The 14,141-nt window shown below is 42.2% G+C and overlaps 2 protein-coding genes across 3 annotated transcripts; both read left to right on the forward strand.

Annotated features, from left to right (window-relative positions):
* Positions 1 to 188: 188 nt before the first annotated feature.
* On the forward strand, positions 189 to 5,984 carry LOC132449755 (uncharacterized). Of its 2 annotated transcripts, XM_060041571.1 has the most exons (22): positions 189 to 299; positions 374 to 447; positions 533 to 628; positions 712 to 836; positions 918 to 1,061; positions 1,134 to 1,229; positions 1,307 to 1,471; positions 1,555 to 1,651; positions 1,753 to 1,970; positions 2,048 to 2,204; positions 2,284 to 2,489; positions 2,565 to 2,682; positions 2,780 to 2,979; positions 3,062 to 3,176; positions 3,260 to 3,429; positions 3,506 to 3,594; positions 3,688 to 3,818; positions 3,902 to 4,091; positions 4,172 to 4,313; positions 4,391 to 4,505; positions 4,601 to 4,647; positions 5,695 to 5,984. In XM_060041571.1, the coding sequence occupies exons 1-22, from the start codon at positions 280 to 282 to the stop codon at positions 5,818 to 5,820; spliced, it is 2,841 nt and encodes a 946-aa protein (XP_059897554.1). In that variant the 5' UTR covers positions 189 to 279; the 3' UTR covers positions 5,821 to 5,984. The 2 variants fall into 2 exon arrangements, with proteins under 2 accessions (XP_059897554.1, XP_059897555.1); XM_060041572.1 differs by lacking the exon at positions 4,601 to 4,647.
* Positions 5,985 to 7,535: 1,551 nt separating this feature from the next.
* Positions 7,536 to 12,073, forward strand: LOC132449929 (uncharacterized). Its single transcript, XM_060041827.1, has 21 exons — positions 7,536 to 7,685; positions 7,760 to 7,833; positions 7,919 to 8,014; positions 8,098 to 8,222; positions 8,304 to 8,447; positions 8,520 to 8,615; positions 8,693 to 8,857; positions 8,941 to 9,037; positions 9,139 to 9,356; positions 9,434 to 9,590; positions 9,670 to 9,875; positions 9,952 to 10,069; positions 10,167 to 10,366; positions 10,449 to 10,563; positions 10,647 to 10,816; positions 10,893 to 10,981; positions 11,075 to 11,205; positions 11,288 to 11,477; positions 11,558 to 11,699; positions 11,777 to 11,891; positions 11,987 to 12,073. Exons 1-21 carry the CDS (start codon positions 7,666 to 7,668, stop codon positions 12,055 to 12,057), a joined length of 2,739 nt encoding a protein of 912 aa, XP_059897810.1. The 5' UTR covers positions 7,536 to 7,665; the 3' UTR covers positions 12,058 to 12,073.
* The last annotated feature ends 2,068 nt before the right edge of the window (positions 12,074 to 14,141 follow it).

A 14,141-nucleotide genomic window follows, 5' to 3' on the forward strand; every position in this document is an offset into this window, starting at 1 on the left:
CTATTACAATAGGCTTGCATTGCTTGCCCGCCCTTTACGGCTATGGGTTTTGATTGGCTATTGTGCGGGATAATAATGAAGGGTGTTTTTATACAAACTAGTGCCAGCTTGCTGCCGGATTGGACTTAATTGATCAGTTGTTAAGCATGCGCAGCGCGTAGCCACGTGCTGATGACTGCAGGTTAAAACAGCTGTTTGAGACGCATTCTCATCACCTGTGTTTTCGTCAACAGCCTTGAACTACTTGGGGTTGTGTAGGCTTGGATTTTATTTGCCATTATGACGATACACTTGAGTTTGTAAGTATTTATTTAGACTATTATTTGTGGTTAATGTTTGGATACTTTTTCATACATTTTCATTTTCAATCCAGCGTTTTATGGATTTTGATGGCAGTAGTCGTCGCAGGTCAAGCAAACCCACATTGGAAAACGAACAATCAGCCAAGTATAACAATTTCTTGCTCCATATATTTTCTTGGCATGTTAGTCTATGGATTGGAGCTAATGTAGCCTACTCTTGGGTTCACTAGATGCTGATATAAAGTCAGACTGTGCGGGCAGCCACATGACGCTGACTTTGGACGAAGTTTTGGCTGTGGGGAACCAACTTGAAATTGAAGCTACGAGTAAGATGTCTAGAGAATTATTGATTTATTATTGGTTGTCTCATTTAAATGAACTAATTTCTACTGAATTCTTATTCTGCTAGATGGCTCCGAACATATTTTACTGACGCCAGGCTTGGCTGCTAAATGTGGATATAGCATGGAATCTGACCCATGGGGCAACACCAGAATCTATACATCCTTGTTGGGCTGCTATGTTGACAACACAGTATGTCCACATAAACTTGTGTTGAAATGCCACACTGTGGGTTACAATGACAAACTCTAAAAGTGTTTTATTTATCCCTAGGATGATAAATTTTTTAATATTGGATTAAGACTCAAAATGTATAGTGACGGGACATCGGATGTGGTTACTCGTGACGTGACCAAAACATGCAGCTACTCTGCCTGGGCCTCCCAGGAGATCGTTTGTGACAGAAACTACATGGAAGTAGGTCCCTTGTTATGTGAACAACTGTTTCTGTTTTTGAATTGGCAACCTTATATTAATCGACTTGATTAGATCTCAAAAGACCTGGGGCAGAGAGACGCAAGCCCTCACACCAAAGGACATGCTGGGAACATAAAGGATGACTTGACCAACAACGCAATGCTAAATGTATGTTAAAGTTCAATATTATTATTTTAGTTTGACCATGCTTTCATATTATCTACCTAATAATGTCTTGTCCTCAGGTCAATGACACGGCATATGGTATCTGGAAGATGACCTTTTACACCCCTGAGCCAACTGTGATGATGCTGGACGAGGTTCACGAGGCTGGCTATGGCGCTATGACTAGCCCTAATCGACTGGTTGTGCGAAGCCCATACAACACAGCACAGACCTACTCAGAAGATGTAGGCGTTGATTGGATACTCGTCACAAGATTTTGCTGAAGCCAGATTCTGTTTTTCTTAAATCCTCCTCTTGTAACTTTCAGGTGGCTGGTGTCCCAATGGAGGTTGTCAAAGTGGGCACTTACTTCACCACGCCACAGGGTCTGAGAATTGTGGATTTAACGGCTGCTTGTCCTACTGGTGAGTCTCCTGTCAGTGGTGGAACATGTTACTACCCTCATCTGGATTGTGGAAAGCACTAAAAGGCCCCACTAATGAGTTCACCATGTTCTGTCTAACAGGTGGTGTGACAGTTAATGATGGCATGATCTCATGGAACATTCCACGCTACATTACACCCCTGTTGACTGGCAGAGTGAAAATACTGGAAATGCACATGGGCATTAATGGAAAAAGGTTGGATAAAGCTCAGATGGCTTCCAGGGGCTACACGCTGTCTTCCACAGAATATCACCTAGTCATTGAGCTTCCGATTGGCTCTCCTGATGGTTACTTCAAGGTTTGGCTCGACTCTAATAAGAAATGAATCATAGCGGGTCAGTGGTGCTTTAATTAAAACTGCACAAATTATTTCAGAGCCATGCCCCAGATTACCAGTACCATCTCGCCTACACTGTGGAACCCATGCTTGAGTTGCTGTGGATTGCAAAGGATACTCAGTCTGATACAAGATATAAGGTTCTCTTCCCAATCACAACCCCTTTGATGCCCTGGTATCCAGATATTGCTGATGGTAAGTCTACAAAAACATAAAAATTAAATACTAGAACCATAATTGTATGTCTTACGCATGCCTGATCCCTTCTATCTAGAAACTATCCCAGAGGAAGGGGTGTTTAAGGTTAAGTTTGGCACTCTGCTGCATGATGTAAACTTGGTAAACATCACCTTCTCAACTGGGGTTCTATCTGCTGCGGAGTGCAATGCCAAAGGGTTCCTTCAAGAACAAAAGTACTCCAATGGCTCAAAGGTTTATTTGCTGCAAGTGCCCTTCTCTGACGACGTTGTTTTAAAACATGTAAGGTGGCTTGAAGACTTTGAAAGATTCTAAATTCATCCAGGCTGCTGTCTTAACTATCCCTTATTTCTTCAGAATCCAGAGCCCTTGCTTACTGCCTACTTCCTGCCACTGACCTACGGGTTTATGGTCATGCCGGAAGAGACACCGTTTTCCTACACTCTTGCGGTGGATGCATCACTGAACGATGTTGGTAAGCTGATAAAATAAAAAAAACTAGACCTGTGCTCTCAATTTGAAGCACTCCTTGTTATTGCAATGCTGTTGGGGTGACAATGATTTCTCTTTAGTTCTTCCCAGTGTATTTGGCACATGCGACGACTCTACATTCTTCATAACTGTGAAATATGGGAGTCAGGGACGCAACTTTGAGACGATGCTAGGTACACGGATGCTTACCCCTGAGCTCGGTAGAGTCTATGGTCAAACTGAAAATGGAACACACCTCAGCCTTTCCTTGCCATACACTTCCCTGGATGTAGCTTTTGAGGTAAGTTCAAGTGCTGTGAAGCAAGATCGCTCACTATCAATACAGTAAATACATCTGCATCAAGCTTTCATTTGTCTTCCAGTTGTTCGATACGTCTTCGGTCAAAGCGAGGCTTGACGTGCTACTGTGGGAGCCTATCAACAACTGGAGCCTCAGTGAATTATCCCTGGCCTGCAACTTTCCTTTGACCACAACAAGTAATATGTCTGCCACATTGTGTCATTGTTTAGTGTTTGTCAGGTTGACACCCAGGTGATATTTGGTTTATTTGTATTCTCAGAATGTTACTCAAATGGGACCATGACTGCCCTCAGTGTGAAGTTGGAATCTGTCCCCAATCTTGTTCCACATCAGCTCACCCTCAGAGACAAGTCGTGCAAACCATATTTCAGTGATGACCGGTTTGCACACTTCTCTTTTAATGTAAATGCCTGTGGGACTAGTAGGGTGGTAAGTAGATTGAACTCTTGACAGCATTGATGTTAAATGTTGTAATGCTAATGAGTAACAAGCTTTTTCGATCTAGTTCTTTGGAAACTACTTGCTGTATGAGAATGATATCTCCCTGGATTATTCAGCGAAGGCCTACACGTCACCAGTTGAGCCAGACTTCAGGTGGGTCGTTTACGACAAGCCATAAAGTTCCCTAACCACAAGGTTATAGGAAGCATGCCTAACCTTTATAATTGCTTCCTTGCTCTTCTGCAGGCACACTGTATCTTGTTACTACTTGGTCAATGACATGGCAACACTGGAGTTTGATAATAAACCATTAGTCAATATTCCATCAGCTGAAATTGGTACAGGACAGCTGATGGTTGAGATGAGACTAGCCCTGGGTAAGTCGTATTGCAGCAACATTTAAGAGCTATTGTAACTACTGTTAACTTTTGGCTAACCCCTTTTTTTTATCTTCACCCAGACGAATCATACGAGCTGTTCTATCAAGCACAAGATTATCCTGTGCAGAAGTACTTGAGGCAACCGGCTTATTTTGAGGTGGCACTGCTGCATTCGGCTAATCCCCAGTTGGAGCTCATCTTGGACAACTGCTGGGCCACACTACAGGAGGAGAGGACCTCTCTGCCTCGTTGGGACATTATAGTAGACGGGTAATGTTTAATTTGTAGTGTGAGCAGCACGCGTCACTGTAAGCCCGAAGGTGACTCTGTTGTGTACGCTTCCTGTTTAGCTGCGAGAACCTGGAAGACCGCTACATCACCATCTTCCACCCGGTTGTGAGTGACCAGAGGGTTGTGGTTCCGTCGCTCTTCAAACGCTTTTCCGTCAAGGTTTTCTCCTTTGTGAAGGATAAGGAAGTCTTGCAAGATGAGGTAGGCTATATGTGAGCTAGCAGATCACACCATATTCTCTATAAAGGTAACTTGTGTAACACCAGTATTGTCAACAGATTTATGTCCACTGTGATGCTGTAATCTGTGACTTGAATGCTGGCAACAGAGTCTGCAGCCAGTGCCGCGGTTCAACGGGTGTCAGACAACCAGTCGCTGCAAAAGGACAAAGGGGTATGAACAACTTCCTTGATGTAAAGGTGCATCCTTTATTGCAGCCCTTTTTTATATGATTTTAAATACCTCTTCCTCCCTCCCTTTGGTTGCAGTGCAAAGAAGTACTACTTTACACGAATGGCAAATCTCCTCTGGACCGGTGCGGATCAACTTCCTAAAATAAAAGAGTCTTCATTTTATTTAATAATTCATTTATAGTATTGTCAAATAACCCGCAAATACTTGCCAATGCTCATTCGGAGTTTGGAAAACATAATTTTGAATTGGCAGGAACTTTATACAAAGTTCATTTCATCGTGTTTGCATAAGAGGTAGTATTAGTGATCGTTTTAAGCCTACTCGGCTGTCCTGATTTTGGAAGCTTGTATCTGGCCAAGAGAAACAGTTAATTTCCTGTGATAATAACATTGGTGTCTATTTTAAGCAATCATTGTTAAAATATTTGTTCAATGTATGACTTCAGGAGAAATTTGTTGCATTGAAATAAAGTGACAACTATTCATAATCTTACACCAATAACTCTATATACATACTAACTCGTAGCTTTAATTTGAAGTTGGATCCCCACAGCCAAAGTCACTGTGGGGCCGCACAGTCTTACTTTAAACCAGCATCTAGGGAAGGCAAGAGTACATTAGCTCCAGTAAATAGAGCAACTTGCGAAGTCCATAGAGCAACAACCAAGTAAATTGCTTTACTTGGCTGCTTGCAGGGATTGTGCGGCACGGTACCTAGCCGTCACATACAACAGCCGTGGACAGATCAGATACCTGAGGGTGGACTTCACTGAGGCAATGGAGGACTACACTGAGGCCATAGGGGTCTACCCTCGTTTCGAAATACCCTTCTACAACAGAGGACTGATCCACTATAGATTAGGTATTACATCGTTGGTTCAAAAGTTGGACCATATCGTTGTTGCCGATGGGGTTGTAATACTCCATGTCCAACAGTAGATGGAGCCAACGAAAAGACAATGACATGTACTTTAGAATGAAATCATACATGAGCAGTAGAATAATTAAAGACTGCGGCTGTTGCTGCACGCATATGCAAATCATGCATATGAATTTTATACATGATTTGCTGAAACTTTATGGGACACTGCCAACATTAATACCGGTACGCCATTTATTCATTCATGGTCATCATTGAGCATCTCTGAAATGTACATCTTATTCTACAGGTTTTTTCGAAGAAGCCAAGAGACTTTCAACAAGTCCTGAAGATCAATCCAGACTTTGAAGAGGCCAAAGTCAGTCTCCTCCAGACGCTTCAGGACCAGCAGCACAGAATGACCCGGGGATACTGACCATGATGGATCAGCAGCACAGAATGACCCGGGGATACTGACCATGATGGACCAGCGGCACAGAAAGACCCAGTGGCTTGTTTGGCATTGTGATTTGCTTTCTCTTTGCGATGTATTTTTTGATTTGTATTAAATTATTGTCAAGTTAATAAAAATGTGTTATTTTTAATGTTATTTTTTGCTTGAGTATAATGTAGATATTTGATTTATCCAAATGAGACCTGTGCTCTCAATTTGGCCTAACTTGGTGTAGAACCGATAGCTCAGTGCATCTATAAGCAAAAAAAAATATATAGGCCTAGCCTATATATAGGCAAAAACATATCTACACAAATTTTTTAATTCTGCTCAATAACATACGAAGATGGCGTTTGGGTAGGGGGGCAATGGCTGTTTCCCAAAGTGAAGGCTGCAGCCTTGCTAGGACGCGTCCTTGCTAGTCGCGTCCTATGGAGATGAGACTAGAGTGCTAGCTCGAGTGCTTCCTAGCGTTTGTAACGTTCAGACTTTGGAACGACTTGGTAGTGTGGAAGCGCTTCCGCTTTTTAATACTGCGTGTCCGCTTGTAAACACGTGCGCTTATGAATAAAACATGGCAGCAAGCTGATCGATATTTATTTGACTTTTGTCTGTTATGAATGCGGTCATGTCTCCTTCGCATGGAGCCTCTTTGGGGAAGTCACAAAAGCTTTGTTGCGGTTGATAGAATCGTCTTTATCAAAAGGAAAATCCATTCAATTTTTATAAAACTAAGTGAAATTGTCTGAGAACTTAATTCATGCATCACATTTACAGTACGGTTGATTACTATTATGCAGGGGGGAAAAGACAAAGAAAGAGATGATAAACATGTATTTATTTGGATATATTATTTAACTGATCTGATTCATTCATTCATATATGCCTACAATCTACCAGTGGTTTGAACACATAAGTATATCATATAAAATACAATTATATACATTCTTAAAAATTACAAACATTGCAAATGATCGGTTGTGCATTAATTTTACAACATTGGATAGTGGCACTATCCCTTCCACCGGTAAATGTTTGCGCGCCACTCGGCGCACAAAAAGTTTGCTGGGCTGACCCTAAAAAAAACGATTCAACACAAACATAAATAGGTATACATAAATAATGTAATCATGTGAGCGAGTAAATTGACATTGGTGACAGTGGTGTTTAACACCAGCTACGTCCATGCAAAATATAGCAACGTATCATTAAGTTGCAAAAACGTTTGAAAAGTGGCACAGGTCTTTAGGCTTGATTATTTGCGTTAACATGATGAATCTATAAAAAGCAATACGGCACAAAATATTTCTGAAAACGAATATAACTTCACTTCATTGGAACGTGGACTGCGCTGCCATTTTCAAGAACCCGCCCAGTGAACGCAGAGGATTGTGGGTCGTTTTGGCTCGTCTAGGATGCAGCGATGCATCCTTGAAAAATCTCGTTCTATGACGTAGCGTCCTTAAAAGGGCGGCCGTTTAACGCCGTTGACTATGCTTCCTTGACATTGGGAAACAGCCTATCTTTGCAATACAATAGGCCATACGCCTATTACAATAGGCTTGCATTGCTTGCCCGCCCTTTACGGCTATGGGTTTTGATTGGCTATTGTGCGGGATAATAATGAAGGGTGTTTTTATACAAACTAGTGCCAGCTTGCTGCCGGATTGGATTTAATTGATCAGTTGTTAAGCATGCGCAGCGCGTAGCCACGTGCTGATGACTGCAGGTTAAAACAGCTGTTTGAGACGTATTCTCATCACCTGTGTTTTCGTCAACAGCCTTGAACTACTTGGGGTTGTGTAGGCTTGGATTTTATTTGCCATTATGACGATACACTTGAGTTTGTAAGTATTTATTTAGACTATTATTTGTGGTTAATGTTTGGATACATTTTCATACATTTTCATTTTCAATCCAGCGTTTTATGGATTTTGATGGCAGTAGTCGTCGCAGGTCAAGCAAACCCACATTGGAAAACGAACAATCAGCCAAGTATAACAATTTCTTGCTCCATATATTTTCTTGGCATGTTAGTCTATGGATTGGAGCTAATGTAGCCTACTCTTGGGTTCACTAGATGCTGATATAAAGTCAGACTGTGCGGGCAGCCACATGACGCTGACTTTGGACGAAGTTTTGGCTGTGGGGAACCAACTTGAAATTGAAGCTACGAGTAAGATGTCTAGAGAATTATTGATTTATTATTGGTTGTCTCATTTAAATGAACTAATTTCTACTGAATTCTTATTCTGCTAGATGGCTCCGAACATATTTTACTGACGCCAGGCTTGGCTGCTAAATGTGGATATAGCATGGAATCTGACCCATGGGGCAACACCAGAATCTATACATCCTTGTTGGGCTGCTATGTTGACAACACAGTATGTCCACATAAACTTGTGTTGAAATGCCACACTGTGGGTTACAATGACAAACTCTAAAAGTGTTTTATTTATCCCTAGGATGATAAATTTTTTAATATTGGATTAAGACTCAAAATGTATAGTGACGGGACATCGGATGTGGTTACTCGTGACGTGACCAAAACATGCAGCTACTCTGCCTGGGCCTCCCAGGAGATCGTTTGTGACAGAAACTACATGGAAGTAGGTCCCTTGTTATGTGAACAACTGTTTCTGTTTTTGAATTGGCAACCTTATATTAATCGACTTGATTAGATCTCAAAAGACCTGGGGCAGAGAGACGCAAGCCCTCACACCAAAGGACATGCTGGGAACATAAAGGATGACTTGACCAACAACGCAATGCTAAATGTATGTTAAAGTTCAATATTATTATTTTAGTTTGACCATGCTTTCATATTATCTACCTAATAATGTCTTGTCCTCAGGTCAATGACACGGCATATGGTATCTGGAAGATGACCTTTTACACCCCTGAGCCAACTGTGATGATGCTGGACGAGGTTCACGAGGCTGGCTATGGCGCTATGACTAGCCCTAATCGACTGGTTGTGCGAAGCCCATACAACACAGCACAGACCTACTCAGAAGATGTAGGCGTTGATTGGATACTCGTCACAAGATTTTGCTGAAGCCAGATTCTGTTTTTCTTAAATCCTCCTCTTGTAACTTTCAGGTGGCTGGTGTCCCAATGGAGGTTGTCAAAGTGGGCACTTACTTCACCACGCCACAGGGTCTGAGAATTGTGGATTTAACGGCTGCTTGTCCTACTGGTGAGTCTCCTGTCAGTGGTGGAACATGTTACTACCCTCATCTGGATTGTGGAAAGCACTAAAAGGCCCCACTAATGAGTTCACCATGTTCTGTCTAACAGGTGGTGTGACAGTTAATGATGGCATGATCTCATGGAACATTCCACGCTACATTACACCCCTGTTGACTGGCAGAGTGAAAATACTGGAAATGCACATGGGCATTAATGGAAAAAGGTTGGATAAAGCTCAGATGGCTTCCAGGGGCTACACGCTGTCTTCCACAGAATATCACCTAGTCATTGAGCTTCCGATTGGCTCTCCTGATGGTTACTTCAAGGTTTGGCTCGACTCTAATAAGAAATGAATCATAGCGGGTCAGTGGTGCTTTAATTAAAACTGCACAAATTATTTCAGAGCCATGCCCCAGATTACCAGTACCATCTCGCCTACACTGTGGAACCCATGCTTGAGTTGCTGTGGATTGCAAAGGATACTCAGTCTGATACAAGATATAAGGTTCTCTTCCCAATCACAACCCCTTTGATGCCCTGGTATCCAGATATTGCTGATGGTAAGTCTACAAAAACATAAAAATTAAATACTAGAACCATAATTGTATGTCTTACGCATGCCTGATCCCTTCTATCTAGAAACTATCCCAGAGGAAGGGGTGTTTAAGGTTAAGTTTGGCACTCTGCTGCATGATGTAAACTTGGTAAACATCACCTTCTCAACTGGGGTTCTATCTGCTGCGGAGTGCAATGCCAAAGGGTTCCTTCAAGAACAAAAGTACTCCAATGGCTCAAAGGTTTATTTGCTGCAAGTGCCCTTCTCTGACGACGTTGTTTTAAAACATGTAAGGTGGCTTGAAGACTTTGAAAGATTCTAAATTCATCCAGGCTGCTGTCTTAACTAATCCCTTATTTCTTCAGAATCCAGAGCCCTTGCTTACTGCCTACTTCCTGCCACTGACCTACGGGTTTATGGTCATGCCGGAAGAGACACCGTTTTCCTACACTCTTGCGGTGGATGCATCACTGAACGATGTTGGTAAGCTGATAAAATAAAAAAAACTAGACCTGTGCTCTCAATTTGAAGCACTCCTTGTTATTGCAATGCTGTTGGGGTGACAATGATTTCTCTTTAGTTCTTCCCAGTGTATTTGGCACATGCGACGACTCTACATTCTTCATAACTGTGAAATATGGGAGTCAGGGACGCAACTTTGAGACGATGCTAGGTACACGGATGCTTACCCCTGAGCTCGGTAGAGTCTATGGTCAAACTGAAAATGGAACACACCTCAGCCTTTCCTTGCCATACACTTCCCTGGATGTAGCTTTTGAGGTAAGTTCAAGTGCTGTGAAGCAAGATCGCTCACTATCAATACAGTAAATACATCTGCATCAAGCTTTCATTTGTCTTCCAGTTGTTCGATACGTCTTCGGTCAAAGCGAGGCTTGACGTGCTACTGTGGGAGCCTATCAACAACTGGAGCCTCAGTGAATTATCCCTGGCCTGCAACTTTCCTTTGACCACAACAAGTAATATGTCTGCCACATTGTGTCATTGTTTAGTGTTTGTCAGGTTGACACCCAGGTGATATTTGGTTTATTTGTATTCTCAGAATGTTACTCAAATGGGACCATGACTGCCCTCAGTGTGAAGTTGGAATCTGTCCCCAATCTTGTTCCACATCAGCTCACCCTCAGAGACAAGTCGTGCAAACCATATTTCAGTGATGACCGGTTTGCACACTTCTCTTTTAATGTAAATGCCTGTGGGACTAGTAGGGTGGTAAGTAGATTGAACTCTTGACAGCATTGATGTTAAATGTTGTAATGCTAATGAGTAACAAGCTTTTTCGATCTAGTTCTTTGGAAACTACTTGCTGTATGAGAATGATATCTCCCTGGATTATTCAGCGAAGGCCTACACGTCACCAGTTGAGCCAGACTTCAGGTGGGTCGTTTACGACAAGCCATAAAGTTCCCTAACCACAAGGTTATAGGAAGCATGCCTAACCTTTATAATTGCTTCCTTGCTCTTCTGCAGGCACACTGTATCTTGTTACTACTTGGTCAATGACATGGCAACACTGGAGTTTGATAATAAACCATTAGTCAATATTCCATCAGCTGAAATTGGTACAGGACAGCTGATGGTTGAGATGAGACTAGCCCTGGGTAAGTCGTATTGCAGCAACATTTAAGAGCTATTGTAACTACTGTTAACTTTTGGCTAACCCCTTTTTTTATCTTCACCCAGACGAATCATACGAGCTGTTCTATCAAGCACAAGATTATCCTGTGCAGAAGTACTTGAGGCAACCGGCTTATTTTGAGGTGGCACTGCTGCATTCGGCTAATCCCCAGTTGGAGCTCATCTTGGACAACTGCTGGGCCACACTACAGGAGGAGAGGACCTCTCTGCCTCGTTGGGACATTATAGTAGACGGGTAATGTTTAATTTGTAGTGTGAGCAGCACGCGTCACTGTAAGCCCGAAGGTGACTCTGTTGTGTACGCTTCCTGTTTAGCTGCGAGAACCTGGAAGACCGCTACATCACCATCTTCCACCCGGTTGTGAGTGACCAGAGGGTTGTGGTTCCGTCGCTCTTCAAACGCTTTTCCGTCAAGGTTTTCTCCTTTGTGAAGGATAAGGAAGTCTTGCAAGATGAGGTAGGCTATATGTGAGCTAGCAGATCACACCATATTCTCTATAAAGGTAACTTGTGTAACACCAGTATTGTCAACAGATTTATGTCCACTGTGATGCTGTAATCTGTGACTTGAATGCTGGCAACAGAGTCTGCAGCCAGTGCCGCGGTTCAACGGGTGTCAGACAACCAGTCGCTGCAAAAGGACAAAGGGGTATGAACAACTTCCTTGATGTAAAGGTGCATCCTTTATTGCAGCCCTTTTTTATATGATTTTAAATACCTCTTCCTCCCTCCCTTTGGTTGCAGTGCAAAGAAGTACTACTTTACACGAATGGCAAATCTCCTCTGGACCGGTGCGGATCAACTTCCTAAAATAAAAGCGTCTTCATTTTATTTCTGTCTTGCCTTCATGGAGCTTGTCATAGTGGAGGTATTTGTAAACAATGCAATACTTTCAATAAAACTGTAAACCCTGTATTGAGTGATTGTTGTCACATTTGTGCTGTTTCTGGGCACTTCAGCCTAACTACATTATCTCCTCACCAACCTTGTCCCTGAATGTGGATTTTCATCTCTCAGGCTGGCTGACTGAGCTTATGTGGGTTATTAAGCTTGAGATAATAAATGTACACCTTAATGCTTGAAGTAGCGGTGCAGGGTGTCTTTACTTTGAAGACTGTTACCTCTCCTTTGCCCTCCTGGATTATGATCATCTCATGCATGATGACTAGCAGTGTGGTTGAAGATGCAGAGGCAAATTGTATGTACTCGCCGTGAGTCTTCATCACTTGGAATTTCAATGTCCCCATTGTCAAATGTGCAAGAGATCCAGAATGAGAACTCGTCAAGAGGAATTCTGTGAAGATTTGGGCAAGTTATTCTACTGAAATGCACTTGGAATACATGGTACTCCTGTTTACAACAATAGTTTAATGGGATTTTATTATGCAGTATTAGTACAGTATACGGGCACTAAAAACAAAACGTTAAACTTCTCACCTCGGTGGATCTTGAATGATTATATATCCTTAAGGATTTTACTATCCAAATTCATCTTGTATGACGCATGCTTTCACTAAGTGGTGCCATCTACCTTTTGCTCGATGTACATCCATTGTGGAATCTTCCTGATCCTGGAGAAGCAGATACTGCAAGAAATTTGCCAAATTCAGTTAACCGTGTTCCACACATCAACCTGAACCATCAGTCAAAATGACCAAGTGTCCCAGGAACACTTTCTAGTGGTAGAGGGTGGAAGCAGTTTACTAGTCGGTTCTCCATACCATCACAACCTACCCAGCCAGTTCATGAAATAAAGGTAATCATATTCAATAAAAGGTTAACACATGCGTGTTCCTCACTGCGTTGTGGACAATGATTTCACAATTTCTCTTGCCCTAATATATTTTTTGCATTTTGTTTTACCATTTCTGACTAAGGACAACACTTTCAATTCTTAAAAGTTAGATGGTCTAATCCCAGCTCAAATTCCCTATAAGTGGGTGGACTATCAAACCCCTGCATTTTTCTGCTTCACACTGATTGTGATGTTTGTAGTCACTTGACTTATGGTTCAGTTTGTGTGGGGCTTTCTAACAAACACCAAACCTTGACAATTATTCCAGTTGTATTATTTAGGAATTACTTGAAATAAAGAAAATATCATTCACAAAATTATGAATGTAAATGAAAATTTGAAACTATAGTGATTTAGGAAAAACTGCTTATGGGCTTGTTTGCAGACAGTAGATATCATTCTGTCTACATTATGTATCGGAGGGACTGTGGACCATCTGTTCAGTTCTCTTGCTCACCAGTCTACACACCTGTCTTCATCACATATCTGAATTCATCACATTGAGTATGTTTTCTGGGCCAAGTGTTTACCAGGGCAAGGTGTTGAGCAGGAGACTCCTAGCTACGTCTATCTTAACCAGGAGGTCCCTCCTAGCTACTGTCTATCCTTACTATGAGGGCCCTCCTAGCTACTGTATACTTAACCAGGAGGTCTCTTCTAACTACTGTCTATCTTAACCAGGAAGGCGCTCCTAGCTGCTGTCTATCTTAACCAGGAGGGCCCTATTATCTATGGTTTAACTCTACCATGAGTGCCCTACCGTCTGGTCTATCTTTAGTAGAAGGCCGTCCTAGCTACGTTTCATCCTTACCTGAAGGGGCTGTTCTAGCTACTGTCTATTCTTACCAGGAGGGCCCTCCTAGCCACTGGCGGTTCTAGGTGCGGGGCTACAGGGGCCCTGGCCCCTGCTGAAATCTGAGTGGCCCCTGACGTTCCCCTGTTCCGACAATTAATTGACGAGAAGAACTACCGGAGAATTTAGCGATCACAGAAAGAATCAATCCATCCATCCAACTTGAAGACAATTCATGGTTAGTCACAAATCCTCGTGTTGGTTGTCTTTTTTACAAATATTTTTTTATTTGTAATCTTTTTGGATTATTT

The sequence above is a fragment of the Gadus macrocephalus genome, chromosome 21 (assembly GCF_031168955.1).
Source record: "Gadus macrocephalus chromosome 21, ASM3116895v1".
In the NCBI taxonomy this organism is placed as follows: Eukaryota; Metazoa; Chordata; class Actinopteri; order Gadiformes; family Gadidae; genus Gadus; species Gadus macrocephalus.

What these genes read in the sequence shown, in the direction of transcription:
- LOC132449755 (XM_060041571.1), top strand. Translation starts at nt 280, where the DNA reads ATGACGATACACTTGAGTTT. An exon ending in AACGGCTGCTTGTCCTACTG is followed by an intron (nt 1,652 to 1,752) that starts GTGAGTCTCCTG and finishes TCTGTCTAACAG; the next exon opens with GTGGTGTGACAGTTAATGAT. An exon ending in CTTTCCTTTGACCACAACAA is followed by an intron (nt 3,177 to 3,259) that starts GTAATATGTCTG and finishes TTGTATTCTCAG; the next exon opens with AATGTTACTCAAATGGGACC.
- LOC132449929 (XM_060041827.1), top strand. Translation starts at nt 7,666, where the DNA reads ATGACGATACACTTGAGTTT. An exon ending in GCTGCTATGTTGACAACACA is followed by an intron (nt 8,223 to 8,303) that starts GTATGTCCACAT and finishes ATTTATCCCTAG; the next exon opens with GATGATAAATTTTTTAATAT. An exon ending in GTGACAGAAACTACATGGAA is followed by an intron (nt 8,448 to 8,519) that starts GTAGGTCCCTTG and finishes CGACTTGATTAG; the next exon opens with ATCTCAAAAGACCTGGGGCA.